Source organism: Bombyx mori, chromosome 19, assembly GCF_030269925.1.
Source record: "Bombyx mori chromosome 19, ASM3026992v2".
Classification (NCBI taxonomy): domain Eukaryota; kingdom Metazoa; phylum Arthropoda; class Insecta; order Lepidoptera; family Bombycidae; genus Bombyx; species Bombyx mori.
The window spans coordinates 1095544-1114201 of NC_085125.1; the positions used below are offsets into that span (position 1 = coordinate 1095544).

General features: G+C 37.3%; 1 protein-coding gene across 2 annotated transcripts; it reads left to right on the top strand.

The window, feature by feature from the left end:
• The first annotated feature begins 9831 nt into the window (after positions 1–9831).
• Or-10 (olfactory receptor 10) lies at positions 9832–18281 on the top strand. 2 transcript variants are annotated; one of them, XM_021347993.3, is made up of 9 exons: positions 9832–10165; positions 11806–11989; positions 12736–12870; positions 13984–14152; positions 14266–14378; positions 15056–15155; positions 15903–16007; positions 17302–17457; positions 18166–18281. In XM_021347993.3, the coding sequence occupies exons 2-9, from the start codon at positions 11823–11825 to the stop codon at positions 18220–18222; spliced, it is 1002 nt and encodes a 333-aa protein (XP_021203668.1). In that variant the 5' UTR covers positions 9832–10165; positions 11806–11822; the 3' UTR covers positions 18223–18281. The 2 variants fall into 2 exon arrangements, with proteins under 2 accessions (XP_021203668.1, NP_001104819.1); NM_001111349.1 differs by lacking the exon at positions 9832–10165 and adding an exon at positions 11056–11203 and having other exon boundaries at positions 18166–18222.
• The last annotated feature ends 377 nt before the right edge of the window (positions 18282–18658 follow it).

The window sequence follows — 18658 nt, forward strand, 5'->3', positions numbered from 1 at the left end:
GACATAAATAAGTTTAATTATAAAACGCCTGCTACGAAATATAAAAACACAATTGTCAAGAAATGTATAATTTAAAAGACCTGTCTCAGAAACTAGTTTTTCAAGTGTTTTCGGTCAATGACTCGTGGCTCTGCCATCAGCAGCAGATGCCTGTGAGCCGGTGATTTATGCGAAATTTTGATGTTTCTCAAGATTTTGAAGTTGTCGTGGCCGAAAGGATAAGACGTACGGTGCATTCGTGTTGAGCGATGCACCGGTGTTCGAATTCCACAGGCGGGTACCATTTTTTCTAATGAAATACGTACTTAACAAATGTTCACGATTGACTTCCGCGATGAAGGAATAACATCGTGTAATAAAAATCAAACCCGCAAAATTATAATTTGCGTAATTACTGGTGGTAGGACCTCTTGTGAGTCCAAACGGGTAGGTACCACCATCGCGCTATTTCTGTCGTGAAGCAGTAATGGGTTTCGGTTTGAAGGGTAGGGCAGCCGTTGTGACTATACTGAGACCTTAGAACTTATATCTCAAAGTGGGTGGCGCATTTACGTTGTAGATGTCTATGGGTTCCAGTAACCACTTAACAACAGGTGGGCTGTGAGCTCGTCCACCCTTCTAAGCAATAAAAAAAAAGTAAAGCGCTGGGGACCCATCTAGCTGTGTACAAAACTCTCGGACCCGATGCGCTGAGCGCGCAATCAGACCTGCTTGTATTTTATTTATTTATTGTTAACATAGAAGTAGAAACACATTCATAGTTTGCATCTGTGCTTGAACTAGGTGATAAAACCTGTATCTCAAGCAAAAGTGCTGTGTTCCTAGTACAAAGAATACAACAGCTTTACTTCAGATACCTACACAAAAATAGAAAATTAATAGACAAAAATTTTACTGAAATTCATGGATTGCATAAAAGTGACAATATGTGAGCTTAAAATATTACAATTAGCAAAAAATATTGATATGAATGTACCCTCTGTGGCTAATGAGTCTGAGTATGAGTTAGTGCAAGAGGTTGTGTGTGGGTGTAGTCAAAAACATTAAAAGTTATTTAATAAAATTTCAGTGCCTTATAGTTGAAACTAAGCAACCAAGCTATACTAATATTATAAAGCTGAAGAGTTTGTCTGTTTGAACGCGCTAATCTCAGGAACTACTGTTCTGATTTGAAAAATTCTTTCACTGTTAGATAGCCCATTTATTGAGAGAGGCTATAAGCTATATAACATCACGCCAAGACTAATACAAACGGAGCACCAATAAACGTTTCAAATTCGGGTTTTTTTTTCTTTCTACGCAAATTTAGTCATAGGTAAAATTTAGTGTTATGCCAAAGTAATTATTCCACGCGGACGAAGTCGCGGACAAAAGCTAGTTAAATATAGAAGTTTTGCATACTTTGTTGCTTAAGGCTTGCATGAAAGGTTACTATGAGGATAATCTAACTATATATATATAAAAATGAATTGCTGTTCGTTAATCTCGCTAAAACTCAAGAACAGCTGGACCGATTTAGCTAATATTGGTCTTGAATTATTTGTGGAAGTCCAGAGAAGGTTTAAAAGGTAGATAAATATGAAAATGCTCGGGATTAAATAAAAATAACAATTTTGTTTTCCCTTTGATGTGTCCCCCGTCGGACGGATTCCTTTTGTTTGTTTTAAGTTTATTTTATACAAAAGTTTAGGTCTTTTATTTATCGATTGAGGAATTACGAAGTCTGCCGGGTCAGCTAGTTATGATATAAAGGATACGGAGAAGGTTAAATGGAGCGCGTAAACTTGCTCGATAATCGGAATGTTGTTGTTCTGAACTTGCGCATTTATTCACGATCTCTCGAAATTATTGCTAGTAGCATTCAGGTTTTAACCACATTTCTTTAATACGCCAAGAGATATAGTTACACAATTTTGGAAACTCAATCTTCGATGCTGTCTACGATATTGGAGTTTGGTCTGTTTGATCTAATAGTGATGATTAGCTTTTTTATTTTTTTATTGCTAGATGGGTGGACGAGCTCACAGCCCACCTGGTGTTAAGTGGTTACTGGAGCCCATTGACATCTACGACGTAAACGCGCCACCCACCTTAAGATATAAGTTCTAAGGTCTCAAGTATAGTTACAACGGCTGCCCCACCCTTCAAACCGAAACGCATTACTACTACATTACTTCACGGCAGAAATAAGCAGGGCGGTGGTACCTACCCGCGCGGAATCACAAGAGGTCCTACCACCAGTAAAGAACAATATTATAATAATAGCTTCATGGACTTTGCGACACTCTTGTGAATGGATGGTGGAGGAAGAAGACAATATTATTTTATTCAAAAGGTGTTCGGTCTATCTAATGCTACCGGAAGGGTTACATATTAAGGTTATTACAAAGCTTATGTCGACCTAGAAACTGGCCAGTTTTGGCACTGTCTTTCTTGTAGATCGAATGATTCCGGTAGAGCTAACATCAGTAGCCACCTGTACTTACGGATCTTGGAAGTTCAGTCCCACTTCGGGCTGTGACGTAATTTACATTGATCATCGAAAACAAACAAGCTAAAGTCAAAGAACGCAAAATTGTTAAAATTTCTTAAAGGTATTATTATTTACTAGCTGTACCCGTCCGCTTCGCTGGGCATTTAAAATTGACATTGTTATTTCTCACCCCCACAAAGATTCTCATCATTATCGCCCCCGCAACTGGTATAGGAAGTCCAACACTCATATAAATATTAGCCTATCCATTAAGTACATGTATTTTCTACATGGATACCAAGTTTCAAGTCAATCAGATGCATGTTTCAGTAGTTATAACGGAACATCCGTAAAACCACTGTAGATTTTATATATAATAGTATAGAGATATACATAGTCTTTTGTTTGTCAATGGATTTTTTTGTTTATTTTAGTGGTTATTGATGACTTTTGTGACGAAATTAAAACATATTTTACAATAGTTTTCTAAACGATTATAAATGTCAAAGCAAAAGAGGAAATGAAATTAACGCATTAGATGAATTTTAATTTTGAGATATCAGTGTATATAGTCGAATTTCAAACGGAAGACGAACGCGAGTTGAGTTAAAACGATGAGAAGGATAATCGGGTGCATTAATGCTAATCAAACTACCCAATACATTACGCCAAGAGTGCCACGCATTGAACGGTTTCCATTTTAATCAAGGTAAATTATTAATTAAGCGACCATGAACCGGCCATCAGAATGTTACGAAAATATATAATGCAACAGTAAAAAAATTGAGATTAATTAAAAGTAAATATGTCTTGTAAGCTGACGGATAACGGTTTACTTAACTAGCTGTCCACAGTTTTGATGAAGCAGTGACCGCACATTTTCTAGTTGAGTTCAATAGTCCGTTGCTACGAGGCTTTCCCGATTTGTCAGAAATCGAGCTTTTTTATGATTGAAGGATTACTGGTGGTGGTCCGCAGGCCTTTACAGTTTCATCAGGACAAGTGGCGAGCAAAGGCTCAGCCAGGAGTGGTGGAATTTGGTAAATAGCTGCCCGAGCACCTCCAAAGGAGACATAACAACTCAAGAATAGCTCCTTCGCGAATGAATATATTACCGGATCGGAATCGCGATTCACTGAGGAGATCCAGCGAGAAACTCAGCGGGCTGATAAATCGGTCAGGCTGCACGTTGAACTCTTTGCCGAGTTAGGTACGGTTACCGGGGTCCCTAAGCCTGCTCTTAGTGTTAGACCTGAAGGCGTCTAATACAAGAGTTATTGGATCTAATGGATTCGTAAGGTCGTAAGAAATCGACCGTGGGCTGCGGCAATTACTTGACAGGATAGAGGTTCATCGCCTCTGTCTATCCATTTATAGAAAAAAAAAGAAATTGCTCGTAAAGATCAGGCAGACATATCGTCGTAATGCAGTAATGGGGAGGGGGTACCTACCCGTGCGATCTCACAAGATGTCCTATCACCAGTATAATATATCTAATACTTTCTTACTCTGTGGCGGTTGGCTGGTAACGGGCGTAAGATTGTAACATAATCGTGACTTTATTGTCGGGTAAGGTTGTATAAGTCACAGAGCGTCGATTGTTTACACATATGTGTGCATTTTAGTGATTTAATCGACATGCAAAATAGTGTGGATCTGTGGTTAGATCTAATTTACGATCGCATGGCCCGTTACCGAAGTTTTTTATTTATTGCTTAGATGCGTGGACGAGCTCACAGCCCACCTGGTCTTAAGTGGTTACTGGAGCCCACAGACATCTACAACGTAAATGCCGCTACCCACCTTGAGATATGGGTTGTAAGGTCTCAGTATAGTTACGACGGCTGCCCCACCCTTCAAATCGAAACTCATTACTGCTTCACGGCAGAATTAGGCAGGGTGGTGGTACCTACCCGTACGGACTCACAAGAGGTCCCATCACCAGTAGAGTTAAAACTTACTAACTGAAAAAATACGCTCATCTATGCGCTCTGCGGGATGCTTCTTCAAACGAGGCTTAGGTAATGTCCTTTTCGGGAAGGAACATGAAAAGTTGATCTATAAGGCTTCCATAAAACTGGTCTTATTGTACTTGTAATGTGACATATAGCCGTTTTGCTTGGTTATCGCCTATGTTATAAGCTTTTATTCCATGAGCAGATGAAGCAGCTCAGAGACCACTTAATGTTAAGTTGTGACCGGATTCTATATAGAGATACCAAGATGTGAAGGTCGCCAGCTTTCTTGAAACTAGAAGTACACATCTCAATAAAGTTTACGAAAATAATTTTTTTGTGGGTAGGATTTTTATTACACGATTTTACTCATTCATCGTGAAAGTCATCAGTGAATATGTTGCAATACGTATTTTATTGAAAAAAATGGTGTTAGCCTGCGGGATTTGAACACCATCTCAGCCGCATCGCTCGATATGAGTACACCGGATGTCTTATCCTTCAGGCCACGGTGACTGCATAAGACCAAAATGAGAATTTTCGACCAAACTGACTGTAGTGGCCTGCCCTTTAATCTATTAAGCACGCTTTTGACCTACGACCTCAAGCTGAAACGTTTTGAATACTGCACGCTTTTCATTCATACCGAAATTAACCCCTATGGCCTTGAATTAAGATCGAATCGTAAATGTCTGTAGAACAATACATCCACTTCGTCCAATTTAAGTCATTATTTAAATTCACAATTATTACCGGTGACAGCCCATGAATCGGCTGTCAAAATATGAATTCACATTATATATATTATTTAGATCCCTGCCTTAATGAATCGAAATTTGAAATTAGGGGTCAATGTAAAATGAATATCGGTACACTAAAATATTATTGAAAGACCACTTTATGATGATCCGCAAATAAAATGTTTAAGTTACAAAGTACGGCTCAATGTACAGTGGAATTGTTGGATCCAATTTATAAAGGCCTATCATTCTATGAGTGATGATCGAGATAATGTCTATTGATAACTTGGTGTTTATTTGAAATGTAGTAGGACAAGTTAGAAGATACTTTTTTTAAATGCGTGGGCGCTATAATATTTCATGATAATAAATTAAATACACAGCATTGGTTTTTGTCGTTCATTAGAATTTTTTTCTTATAGACCGAGATTAATTTTGGATAAATCAAATAATTAATTTGTTATCATAGACATGTCAATTGTAAAACTATCAGTTCAAATGTCAAAGGTTGACAACCTGATTTTTTGACACCATCCAAATTTATCATCTTAAATACCAAAGCCATTGTTTTCTTGGTGTTTCAACCGCAGCAGTGAGCACCGCGACAAATAATCAGCATAGTTATATTTTTATTATTTAAAATAGAGAAGTCTTCTGACTATCCACTTGATGTTAAGCTAAGTGGATAATCAGATATCGGAATCCATGACAACTCTGAATGGCGCTGCCAGCTTCGCATCGTAACCAAGACATAAATTAAAAATTTAATATTGATTCATGAAAGAATTAACCAAAACATGAATGATAAGCAGTACTTAGCTTAGATCAAACTCCACATTTAATGAGAATTTTACGTTAATTTAATATAACACCAGATGGATTTGGTATATTATAATAATATAGATTTAACAATACAATAAAAACAATAATTGATAGTATGATATATTAGTAATATCATATTGGTGCTTAATAAAGCTTGTTTTAAATATTAATAATACACTTTATTCATAGCCGCCACTAAATTATAACATCCAGTTATTTTATAATGTAATTGATTTCGAAGTTCCAACGTAGCATCACATTAAAATAATTCAAAAAATATGATTAATGTTTTGTTAATAATTTCAACGTATGCATTCACGTATCATCGTGTGTGCTATAATAATGATATATTATTCATTTATTTACAGTAAATATTAGTTTCGTTTCTCTTTAACTATTTATCTCATAAAATGGTTTTTAATCATAATTTAGAGCTGGAGATATTAATGGTGACTCATGAGCATGTCAATAGGCTTTTGGTTCGATTCAATTACTGTCTTCTGTTGGGATATTGTTATATTTAAAACCTATGACTGCTTTGTCCCTAGCGGCAAACGTCCCTCGCTGTTCCAACTCCATACAAAGTTAACTTTTACACGATCGTGAAGTTAAAAAACTCGCATTTAGCACACAGAGCGCCAGACAACTTTCGAGATCCAGTGAGATTTCAAGTATTTTTGATTCTGTAGTTTAAGCAATTACGGACCATTATTACTCTATATGAAATAGTTGAGTCGATTTTACAATCCTATTGTTTTTCATCTGAAAGGTCCATACAATAAGATGTAAGGCGGAAATCAAAAGAGGTAAGAGAGACCCTCATTTAGAACGAGCACACCTACCCTTAATCAAATCAAATCAAAAAAATTAGAATTAGAATTTCAGAATTAATACTCTAAGGATTCCCTGATTTGCAAAAAGCCATTTGGCAATTTAAAATCCAGTTTGTTGTTGAAACCGTTCACCAATTAAGGTAATTATGTGAATCCGTGACGCGATTTCGGTCTAAAGCAACGTCTGTTTGATGCTCCCGATAAATCGCTAACGAAGTTAAAATCTGATCGTGACAGAAAGAAGATGTCGTTTGGGATTGTGCCCCATGCGGTCAAGGATTGGAGACGGATTGGATCGGTTTGGATCGATCGGATTGCTTGTTGTCATATGGTGTTTTTCCCGTTTGGGGTGTTGGGATGGCAGTTACGAGTCAAGTCATACTAAGTTTCTTTCACTTTTAACCCAAGCGTGTGTCCAATTGATTGAATCATGACGTGGTTGGGTTGTTGAGGTTTCCACAATCTGTATCACATGAAGGAGGATTCGGCAATCGTTACCGGGTTGCCTGTAGTCTGTGCAGACGGTTTTCTATTTATTCGTAATAGTTCACTAGATGAGAACCAGCGGTTTTTTTTATGTGAACCAGTTCACGACCCAACTGATGCTAAGGGGTTGCGCATAGGTACTGCTAAGGCTATATATGTACATAAAAGAGACGAAATGTCTACGACTTAAGGTTTAGTCTTATTCGAGTCCAAAAACTGTATTAGAAGAACATTTAAATTGAGGCTGAAAACGTTTAGCTAGCGCCATGACCCACTGACAAAGCTTAAAGTCAACATCTCCTTACTACGCGTAGTTTACACGTCCGATTCAGATCCATCATAGTGTGGTAATCTTGAATTGTGGCGTTAAACGTCGATGATTTGATTAATTACGTGGCTCCTGCGGTCCGTAGGCAATGAAACAAAAAAGAAAAATTTATTCAACGGACTAGCTATCCCATTCTTTGAAACGTTATTGCCAGCAGTTAGCGATTTGTCCCGCCAATTATCTATTTCTTTATTATTTAAATACGCTCTTTGAAGTTTTGCGACTTTTTTATGTATATCGTTTTCGTTATTTCGGTAATACCATTTCCCATGGCCCAAAGGTACCACTAGGTACTACCACAAAACACTTATTTTAAATGGTGTGATAGCATATTCACGATACCATTAGGTTACCACTCCATGTTCCACTAATACAGAAAAAATTTGATGAAGCAAAAAAATGTTACCTGCCCCAAGATCAATATGTTAATACGCCTGAACTATATCGTCTCCAATCACAAAGCCTTCAAATATTTGGACTAAATTATTACTACACCAGACACAGCATACTTATATAACATCAGCAGTCATCTTTTGTTTTGAGTAATTAACAAATTGTTCATGAACTTTAGCGGGTCGTAATTATAAATGTCTATGAGTATTTCCAATTAGACGTGCTAAAATAAAAATAATGGAGGTATACCAGTTGTTACAACGTGGATGATGCACGCTTTTTATGGCACTGGTTTTTGAGCAACCTCAAGCTGTCATTCAGTTTCAGGCATGAGGTTGAAATCTCAATCGTAATGCACAACGGCTATCTTATCCTTCAATTTGGACTCATGAGTGTTTCGCCACAAACCCAGGTAACATGGTTGTTCCTAATTGTGGGATTCTAACAAAATGCCTGGCCCACAGTAGAACTAGGCATCCATAAGGTCATTGGAATATCGCATAACAATCATCCCCTGAACAGCTCATAGATATCACGAGATACCAAACATGTGAGAGAAACTTCATTTGCATCAAACGTGTCATAAAGGTCACTATTCAAGGTCTCTTCCAATCCGTAATGTTTACACTAATTACAATAAACAAAATCATTAATCACAGTTAAATTTACATCACAGAATGATGATAGATGATAATATAAACGGTAATTATTCATAATCAGATCCTCCCACTGTCCGGAACCAATCAAAATGAGGGATTACTGTTCAGAATTTCTGATCTGACCTTCGATTGACTGAGCGGTTTTGATTTGGTTTTGCTCAATTAGTTCTTTGTGATCGCAAGATGCAATCACTCTAAAGATGCTTTTAGTCTGTTTTTAGAGCCTTCGATGAACTGTCCCGATGGTGTTCAGAGAAATACCTATCGATCTCATTTTTCTAGCAGGAAAACATTACTGCTTTGCAACAACAGTAGGCAGATTTTGGCTAGATTTTCACATGAATTTGCAATCTGGTGTGAAGTGCTTACTGAAGTTCATAGAATTGGCTTGAGCTCTTTAATGACCCCCCTCATTTCGTTTTTACCATCGCACTGGTATCAGACCAGTTTGCTTAGTGCGAGTTTTTTTAATTTTTAGCTTCCCTAAGTTTGCCGCTAGGGGCGCTGTTCCAACTCCATACAAATTTGAGTTAACTTTTACATGATCGAGAAGATAAAAAACTATTAATAGTTAATTGCTAGATGGATGGACGAGCTCACAGCCCACCTGGCGTTAAGTGGCTGGAGCCCATAGACATCTACAACGTAAATACACCACCCACCTTGAGATATAAGTTCTAAGGTCTCAAGTATAGTTACAAGAGCTGCCCCACCCTTTAAACCGAAACGCATTACTGCTTCACGGCAGAAATAGGCAGGGTGGTGGTACCTACCCGCGCGGACTCACAAGTGGTCCTACCACCATATAAATATATATCTACTATAATACAATTCTATACCACCACGAAACGAACGCGAAAGTTGTAAATAATTTTAATTATTTGTAAGTAAAAATAGTTTTATTTTCCAACTTTTAAGTCTACTTCTGTGTCGCGAAAACCGAAGAAAATACAATTCAAATTCAAATTCAAAATAATTTACTTCAACTTAGATGTCAGCATAACACACTTGTTGAATGTCAAAATATAAATAACAATGTTAACTCTACCACCGGTTCCAAAAAAAATATTTCAAGTACCTTCGAATTATTTATGGAATTGGAAATCAGTATGGAAAAATGAAATTATCTGCAACGCAGTGGATCAGGGCTGCTATGCACATAATAATTAAAGTTTTCCACTCACGTAAACAGTAATTGTACTTCGCACTTTTAATGGCCGCATCGCTTAGTACTGTGTGATTAAAAATAAAAGTTTTAATTCGTGACAGTTATAATGTTATTAACAAAGTGCTTGCTGAATTTCAACTAGTTTTACAATGCAATTAAATTTAAAGGGCGTTTAAGAATATTTGTTAATTTGTAGGTTGCGTGTCAAAAAAATACTATTTAATAATAAAAATCTCGAAAAATAAGTAAACTTAAATGTGTTGGGCTGTGAGATCACACATCAAAGGAACGATGATAAAGTGAAAGCAGTAAGTTCTTTAATTATAAGAATATAATATTATAATGAAATTTAATTAACGTAACTAAACTTAACTTTAGTTGAATTCCGATTATTACTATTTTTTTTTTTTTTTTAATTTCACAGATGTGTGGACGATTTTTTGTTAATTTATTTAATACGTGCACATTAAGAACTATACTAAAATTGATTAGATATCTAACTTTAAGTACATTTACAAAGAAGTCTTTTATATCACGTAGCCACGTAGATAAAGACATTTTCAAGGATAATTTATCCTGATACTCAAAGAACAGGAGTTAAGTTCATGAAGCTTCTTCGGCAGTCTGAACCCCTCTACAAATTTGATTTTGGTACATTATGTAACGGAAATAAAGGCAATGTTCAAAGTGGTGTTGCTTCTTGGTGGTATACGCCCATAGACACAACCCATTGAATTACTCGCCGGATCTTCTCAGTAGGTCGCGATTCCGATCCGGTGATGGATTCAGGGAAGCAATGTTTTACTAGGGCTGAGCTCATCTACCGATCCGCGTGTAGTTGAAAAAGCTCCTTAGGAATAGGTAGGAAAAAAGTGGTGGTATTCGGTTGATAACTCATGTATTATATTACATAGTAAAAATATGCAGCATAAGTAGACGTTCAAAAATATGTTAGTGAAACAAGACCTTTAGAAATGACACTACTATTTATATTGCAGCAACAGAAAAATAAATGTTTCATTCAATATTGTTGATGCGAAATGAACATTAACGAATGACTTCCTTTATCCTAGCTCTTGCTTAGTTTCACAGTTCTGTATTCGAGTCCTGATTCATTGATGTTTTTGCTTGTGCAGTAAAATATTCTGCTTTAAATCTAACAGGATCGAATATCGGTCCTTTTGAAGGTTTTACAACAATGAGAACCAACGCTAAAAGTTTCCTCTTCGTACCGTCAAAAGTCCTGACATTATGCGGGGTCTGGCCAGTTGAAAAAACCTCGATCTTCAGCTTAATTTATAGATCGATAATGTTATCATCTCAATTTTGTTTCCTCGTGTTCAATGGTGAGTTGGGAATTTAATTAAAACAACATTAGTTGACAGTCTGCCACAGAACCTTGCGTTCATAATTATGGGTGACAAGGAGAATCTGCAATTTTTTTTTATTGCTTTGATGGGTGAACTAGCTCACAGCCCACCTGGTGTTAATTGTTTATTGGAACCCATAGATATCTACGCAAATTATAATTTTGCGGGTTTGATTTTTATTACACGATGTTATTCCTTCACCGTGGAAATCAATCGTGAACATTTGCCAAGTACGAATTTCATTAGAAAAATTGATACTTTCCAGCGGGATTCGAACACCGGTGCATAGCTAGATACGGATGCACCGGACGCCTTATCCTTTAGGCCACGACGACTTGGCCTTGCTATCAGTTGTCTCAGTAATAGGTCGCCAGTATCCAAATTACTAAAGTCCTTTGTGGTACCAACATAACACACTATAATAATTATGCAGTTTCGTAAACACATACCCAAATTAAGACCGATTTGTCAAGATGTATCTGTTCAATAAAAATTAAAATCTTTTAAAATGTACAATAGTCTTCTTGTCTTTTCCATTATAGGTTTTCCTTACTAAGATTAGATGCACTTATTTCCAGGCATCTACATCGGTTTAATGTGGGGGGATCTGAAAGCGGTATCCGACGCTCTGTACATGTTCTTCACCCAAACAACGTGCTGCAGTAAAGCAATTGGTTTCTACTTTAACTTCATGAAGATAAAACGAATCGTCGCTTCCATGGACGACGTACTATTCACGGCCATGTCCATCGAAGATCAAGCGTAGGTTTTTAATTAGTTTCATGTATGAAAATTTACCAAAACAGTTGTAATTCTTAACGAAATTCGCTTTGGCGTTGCCGGCTGCTAAGAGAATCAAGAATTTTTTGTAATCGTAATGATTATTGATCATTTAATGGTGGTAGGACCTCTTGTGAGCCCGCACGGGTAGGTACCACCACCTTGCCTATTTCTGCCGTAAAGCAGTAATGCGTTTCGGTTTGAAGGGCAGGGGCAGCCGTTGTAACTATACTGAGACCTTAGAACTTATTATAATATATCTCAAGTTGGGTGGCGCATTTACGTTATAGATGTCTATGGGCTCCAGTAACCACTTAAAACCGTCTGGGCTGTGAACTCGCCCACCCTTCAAAGCAATAAAAAAATTAAAAATAAAATTGGATTTATTTTGCAATCGTATCGTATTTGCTTCCCACTCAATTCTACCACTGTAACTATTGTATAAGCAAGAGCTATAGCACCCAAAAAACTAAAATACTTTGAAACATGAATTTAGTTTACCCGAGGGAATGCTGAGGTTAATATCAATAGCTTGGGAGCTTTTTTTTTTCATTGACAACTCTTCACTTTGATTTGAACCAAACCCTCCACTTATTATTTCTAATCAATCAACTCAAGGCTTCCCATAAGGAACGGGTTAGATGGACAAGTGAGACACTGTAATAAAAACCACCACCAAAATAAAATTAGGAATTCGGACAAGAAAAATAGTTTTGTAATCTTTTCAGCACCATCTTTAGCCACTCGAGGACAGTAAATAAGCTATATAAAGGTGTATTGGGTTTCACGGGCTTTACTCTTGTGCAGTGGACAGTGTTATCGCTGATCGGTAGTGGAAGAACGCTACCCTTCAATGAAATGTGGTAAGGCCATGGAATATATGAGGGGTAGATGAGTTCACAGTCAATCTGGTGGTATGGCGTTATCGGAACCCTTCGCGTAGTAATTACCATAATTCTCCTCGAGATACTAGGTCGAAGCCTCAATGTTATTGAATAGCATCTGTCGGAATAGGCATGGAGGCGGTATCAACCCGTGCGGGCTCGCTCGGAAAACCTTTCTCGGAAAACGACAACTGATTGCAGATTTGACTTTTTGACCACGACATAACTAAATAAATATGCTCCAAAAATGTAGTTTTGCTAATATATTTATTTTTAAGTGTATCGTAGAAAGAATATTTCGGCTTGGTGCCGTTGAATTTACAATTTTTTATTAAATTCAAAACTAAATTGTTTTCCCAACACATTAGATTAACTATACATATTAAAATACCGGTTTCAGAGATGCTCTATTTACGTTCCGTATGTATAACCTTTCAAAGCCAGTATGTTTCATCATAAGCCACTTGGAGCAAATGTACTTTCCGGCTTGATTAAAAGTTACAAAAAGCCACAAATACCAGTGCCCCGTTCATTGTTGCTGTAAAAACAAAGTGATTTCACTTGAATGTCTTTGCACTTTACATAATTTTCGTTAATGGGATTGTTTCCATCATTAAGCCATCCATCCGGTCTGTATATTGATTTTACTATAGATATCTGCAGTGATATGAATCTTTACAATATGTTATGTCGAATGCTGAGAGGCACTTTTGTATGTGCCCTTGATATTTGACATCTTGGGACATCTTCTATACTGAGAAATAGTGGGAGTATGATCTATTTCATCCTACACATTACTGTCAATGTCATTCTGCAATTTAGCTTGATGTTTTCAAATTATCATCATTCTTTTATACTATGGCATTTAGATTCGAATCACTAAATATAAAAATTAATCTTGCGAAGTCAAACTCTAGAGAGTATCTGGATTACTCAAAATAATCGCCAGTGATACATTTAACTTAAGAGGCACTGAAATAAAGTTTCTTTTAGGCCTAATTAACCGTATTATGTACAGACTGAAAGCACTAAAATTAAAAACTAGTAGCAATCATATTACTATACTAGGAACTATTCCATTTTTCCTACCAGGGTACCGACTGATATAAGCAAATCCCCAAACTATGAGATAACTTTTGTCGTTGAACTCTGGATGATGGTCATATCAGCCGCTTTATTCATGTCTGTAGACACAATAACGGTGGCTACGATGATGTTCTCTTGTGCTCAACTCGACATTATTATGAAAAAAACACAGCAGGTAAGTGACGCTATTGGTACCATTGATATGATGGATAACGAATGGCCTACTTTTGTGTCTCTCTGATTTTAAAGAGTGACGCCAAAACGTAATCCCCCTCCCTCTGTTTTCAGATACAAGAAATACCTTTATCACCAGATTTATCATCAAGAAACAGATCGGAACTTCATGAAAAGAATAATGGGATTCTTATTGACTGTATCAAGCAGCACCAAGCTATAGTAAGGTGCGGTGCTTTAAATAGTTTTTTTAACAGCCCACGCACGTCCAGTGTTGAATAAGCCCTCCCCCAAGGTTCACCACAATAGCCGGTCTTGCGCATCATGCAACTAGCAGGTTCCTGCGACTTTTAGCAAGTCTTCGATCCACCTCGTGGGTGCCTAAGCACGCTACGCTTTCGGGCACGCGGTCACCATTGGAGAACTTTTCGGCCCCAGCGGCTTACGGTTCTCTATAAGCAATGTGCCTTGCGTACTGCCATTTCAATCTTCGAATCCTTCGGGCTACGTCAGTTACCTTCGTTCTTCTGCGAATCTTCTCGTGACTGATTCGACTTCGCAGAGAAAATCTGAGAATAGCCCTCTCCATTGCTCTTTAAGTGACTTTGACCCTTCTGATAAGGCCTATTGTCAGAAACGAAGTTATATAAGTAAATACACTTATTTGATACTATTTAAGACACTTTGAACGTTAAACTTAGCTTCTTAGATAAATAACCCCTCAATGAAAGTTATGGTTAGAGTTTTAGCATTAACGTAAGTTTTAGAATCCTTTCATACAAACTCTTTAAGACTCATCGCATTAGTGATTTGTGGACCCTGATACTGACTAGTGTGAACTCATCATAAGTAAGTATTATTTGTGATTAGATTTAGTTAATGACCCTGCTACTTTTATTTCCAGATTTTCAGAATTATGCGAAGGCACTTTTCAAGTACATTCGTTTTTTCATCTAGGCGGTATTGTGTTCATGATTTGTGTCATAGGATTTCGGATGGCCGGGGTGAGTTTTGATAAAAATTAATTAGTAATTGTAAGCGAAGGACAATTCACGATTGAGTTCACGGAGCTTTTACTGGGTGCCGAAGCCCTAAGGTACCATGACGTGACCGTACAGCTTTCTGGACGGGAAGTTGAAGTATCAATCATGCTACAACAAATTATGAAAACTTAGGACCAAATGCTCAAATTCGCGTCATATCACCTTATTTTCTTAGTATTTTAGTATTATTATTATTATTGTACCATGGTTCACTTGCGGACTAAATAATAATAATAATAATAATGGTTGGTTCGAAGTAAGCATCAGTGAATGGAATATTTGAAATGTATTAAACTGATAATTATTTTTAACTAGCTGACACGGCAGACTTCGTAGTTCCTCAATCGATAAATAAAAGACACATCAAGGGGGCACATAAAAGGAAAAAACAAAATTCTTTGTTTTTATATAATTCCGAGCTTTTTTATATTTTCTCACCTTTTAAACCTTCCCTGGACTTCCACGAATAATTCAAGACCAAAATTAGTCAAATTGGTCCAGCCGTTTTCGAGTTTTAGTGAGATTAACGAACAGCAATTCATTTTTATATACAGAGAAGATAGATAAATGTATCTTTTTTATTTGATTGATTTTGGTAATTCTAAGTATGTTTCAATGATACTATGTACACATATGGATTTGTTGTTGTCTGAAATATAATAAATCATTCATTAATTCATTCAATAATCACATTTTTTTCATGAACAGGAGTCACCAGTAAGCGCACAGTTCTGGGCAGCTCTCAGCTATTTAGTTATCATTTTGGGCCAACTATACCTTTACTGTTGGTGCGCTAATGAGTTAACAACCAAAGTAAGTATTTACGTTGGCAGCTGTCACAGAACAAAATATAATTGAGAGAAACTTGAATCGTTTCTACATATGTATACTCTAAGTCGCAAGTTTACGGAGTAAAAGCCTCAGTTCGGTTGAAAATCTTTCATTAGCCGCCGAAGCCGTAGTTCAAAATACACGCAATGTATAGCTTAAGCCTTGTTCTGACTAGGCGAGTATTTTAGTCGAGTACCGAGTAATAGCTAAATGTGTCTGAGCACCAAAAATTTAGTCGAGTAGGCTAGTAAATAATTTAGTCAAGTTAATCCATTTTGTTCTATTTTTTCGGGCGAGTAGCGAATAGTTTAGCCACAAAATTACTCGATACTCGACTAAAATACTCGCCTAGTCCGAACAAGGCTTTAGTGTGTGAAGGTAGACACTTCGATATTTTACTATATTCCGTCTAGAGCTTAACTATTTTTATTTTTCTGAACTGATAAAAACAACTAGGTATTTACTACTGCTTTTAAATCCTCGACAGTTTCAATTCAGAATTTTTTTATTGCTTATATGGGTGGACGATCTCACAGCCTACCTGGTATTAAGTGGTTACTGGAGCCCATAGACATCTACAACGTAAATGCGCCACCCACCTTGAGACATAAGTTTTAAGGTCTCAGTGTAGTTACAACGGCTGCCTCACCCTTCAAACCGAAACGCATTACTCCTTCACGGCAGAAATAGACAGGGCGGTACCTACCCGTGCGGACTCACAAGAGGTTCTACCACCAGTAATTACCTTACCTTTTTTTCTTCTTTTTCTAATAGATTTTGTCACTTCTCATCTTTGTAATTTATTTCATTGTGTACCTACTGATTCTAGTTAAGCTAAGCTCAGTTCAAAATTTCTGTATATTATGAATGTTGTGTTACTACCGTCCTATTTCTGGTGCGAAGCAGTAGCATGTTTCAGTTGAACAGTCGAATAAGTAATTACCTTTCTTTTTTTCCTACCTAAGCCGAGAGTCTTGAGAGGCTATTTCAGCGTAACCTTAACTAAGTAGTAGGTGAGCTCACGGGGCTCAAACCTGACGACGTAACCAACACTAACCCTAGCAAAAACAATGCTTCGCGGAATCTACCACCGGATCGGAAACGCGACCCACTGAGAAGATCTGGCGCGAAACTCAGTGGGCTATGTCTGAGGGTTAATTTACTCGTCGAGCCCTTCGTCGCAAGCGATGGGTTCAACGAGAAAGATGACCGGGGTAATTACCGAGCGCTATCCTCAGTAGCAATGGTAGACTACACCAATTTCTCTTTCTCACAGAGCGAACAATTGCGAGACAAACTATATCTGACTCCCTGGTATGATCAAGATGTGAAATTCAAAAGGAATCTATGTATCGCTATGGAGTGCATGGCTAAAGCACTCACCTTCAGAGCCGGAAGCTATATACCGTTATCTAGAGCTATGTTTGTGTCGGTATGTTGAAATGATTTGTATTACTAGAAAACCACACGGTACACACTGACCAATTGGCTGTTTTTAGTTACTGTTGTGTTAGCGCGTATGGGGACAAGTCATGACTCAAGACGGCCAGTGACATACTAAGATTTATTTTAAACATAACATTTTGTTTTCCATAGCATTTGTACTACTCAACAAACAAGTTTTGATTCCTTTTTTTTACAATTTTCACATAAGCTTCGGCTTGTCCGTTGCTCGCCGGATGGTATGCCGGCGAAGTCATGTGAGATATACCGTTTAGTGTACAAAAACTAAGAAACTCCTGAGACCAAAAATTAGTACCGTTATCCGTAACTACCGTATGAGGCAATCCGTATCTGGACATGTACCCATACATTCTTTAAATGACCGCACTAGTAGATGTGGAAGCCATCTCGTGCCTACACCCCAAGCCACTTGGAGTACGCGTCTACTAGGACGAGGTATATCCGACCATTCAGCGGACCTAGAAGGAATGTATGAGTACATGTCCAGATACGAATTGCCACTGTTCATAGTTCTTTTTTTTTATTGCCCTTGTAAGCAGACGAGCATACGGCCCACCTGATGGTGAGTGGTTACCGTCGCCCATGGACTTCAGTAATACCAGGGGCAGAGCCAAGCTGCTGCCTACGGTTCGGGATAATCTCTTTTTTAACATCAGAATCTTTTTTACATTCCCAGATTCTGCGCTCTTCGTATTCTTACTTCGCGTTCCTGAATCAAGCGAACGAGCAATAACACGTTTCAGATTAACAAAAATCTGCAGAATTAAAGACTATAAAGATAAAGATATAGAAGCCTTTATTAACAACCTTAATTCATATTTATGTACATACTATTCATTATTTATTTCTTTGCGTTTGACATCGGCTAAGATTGTTTTGCTTTTGCATAGGCCTCCGCCAAATCCTGCCATAAGTTCCGGTCGTGGCATTTCCTCTTCCACGAAAAGCCTGCAACGGCTTTTAAAGACTATAAAGAGTCTTAAGGGCTTTGTTAAATATATCATCATATCTTATCTTATACCTTTAAATGAGCAATTCTTGTATATAAATATATATATATATATATAATCTGATTCTCGGAAACGGCGCCAACGATTTTAATAAAATTTAGTATAAAGTGGATTTCGGGGGCGATACATCGATCTAGCTACGATTTATTTTCAGAAAAT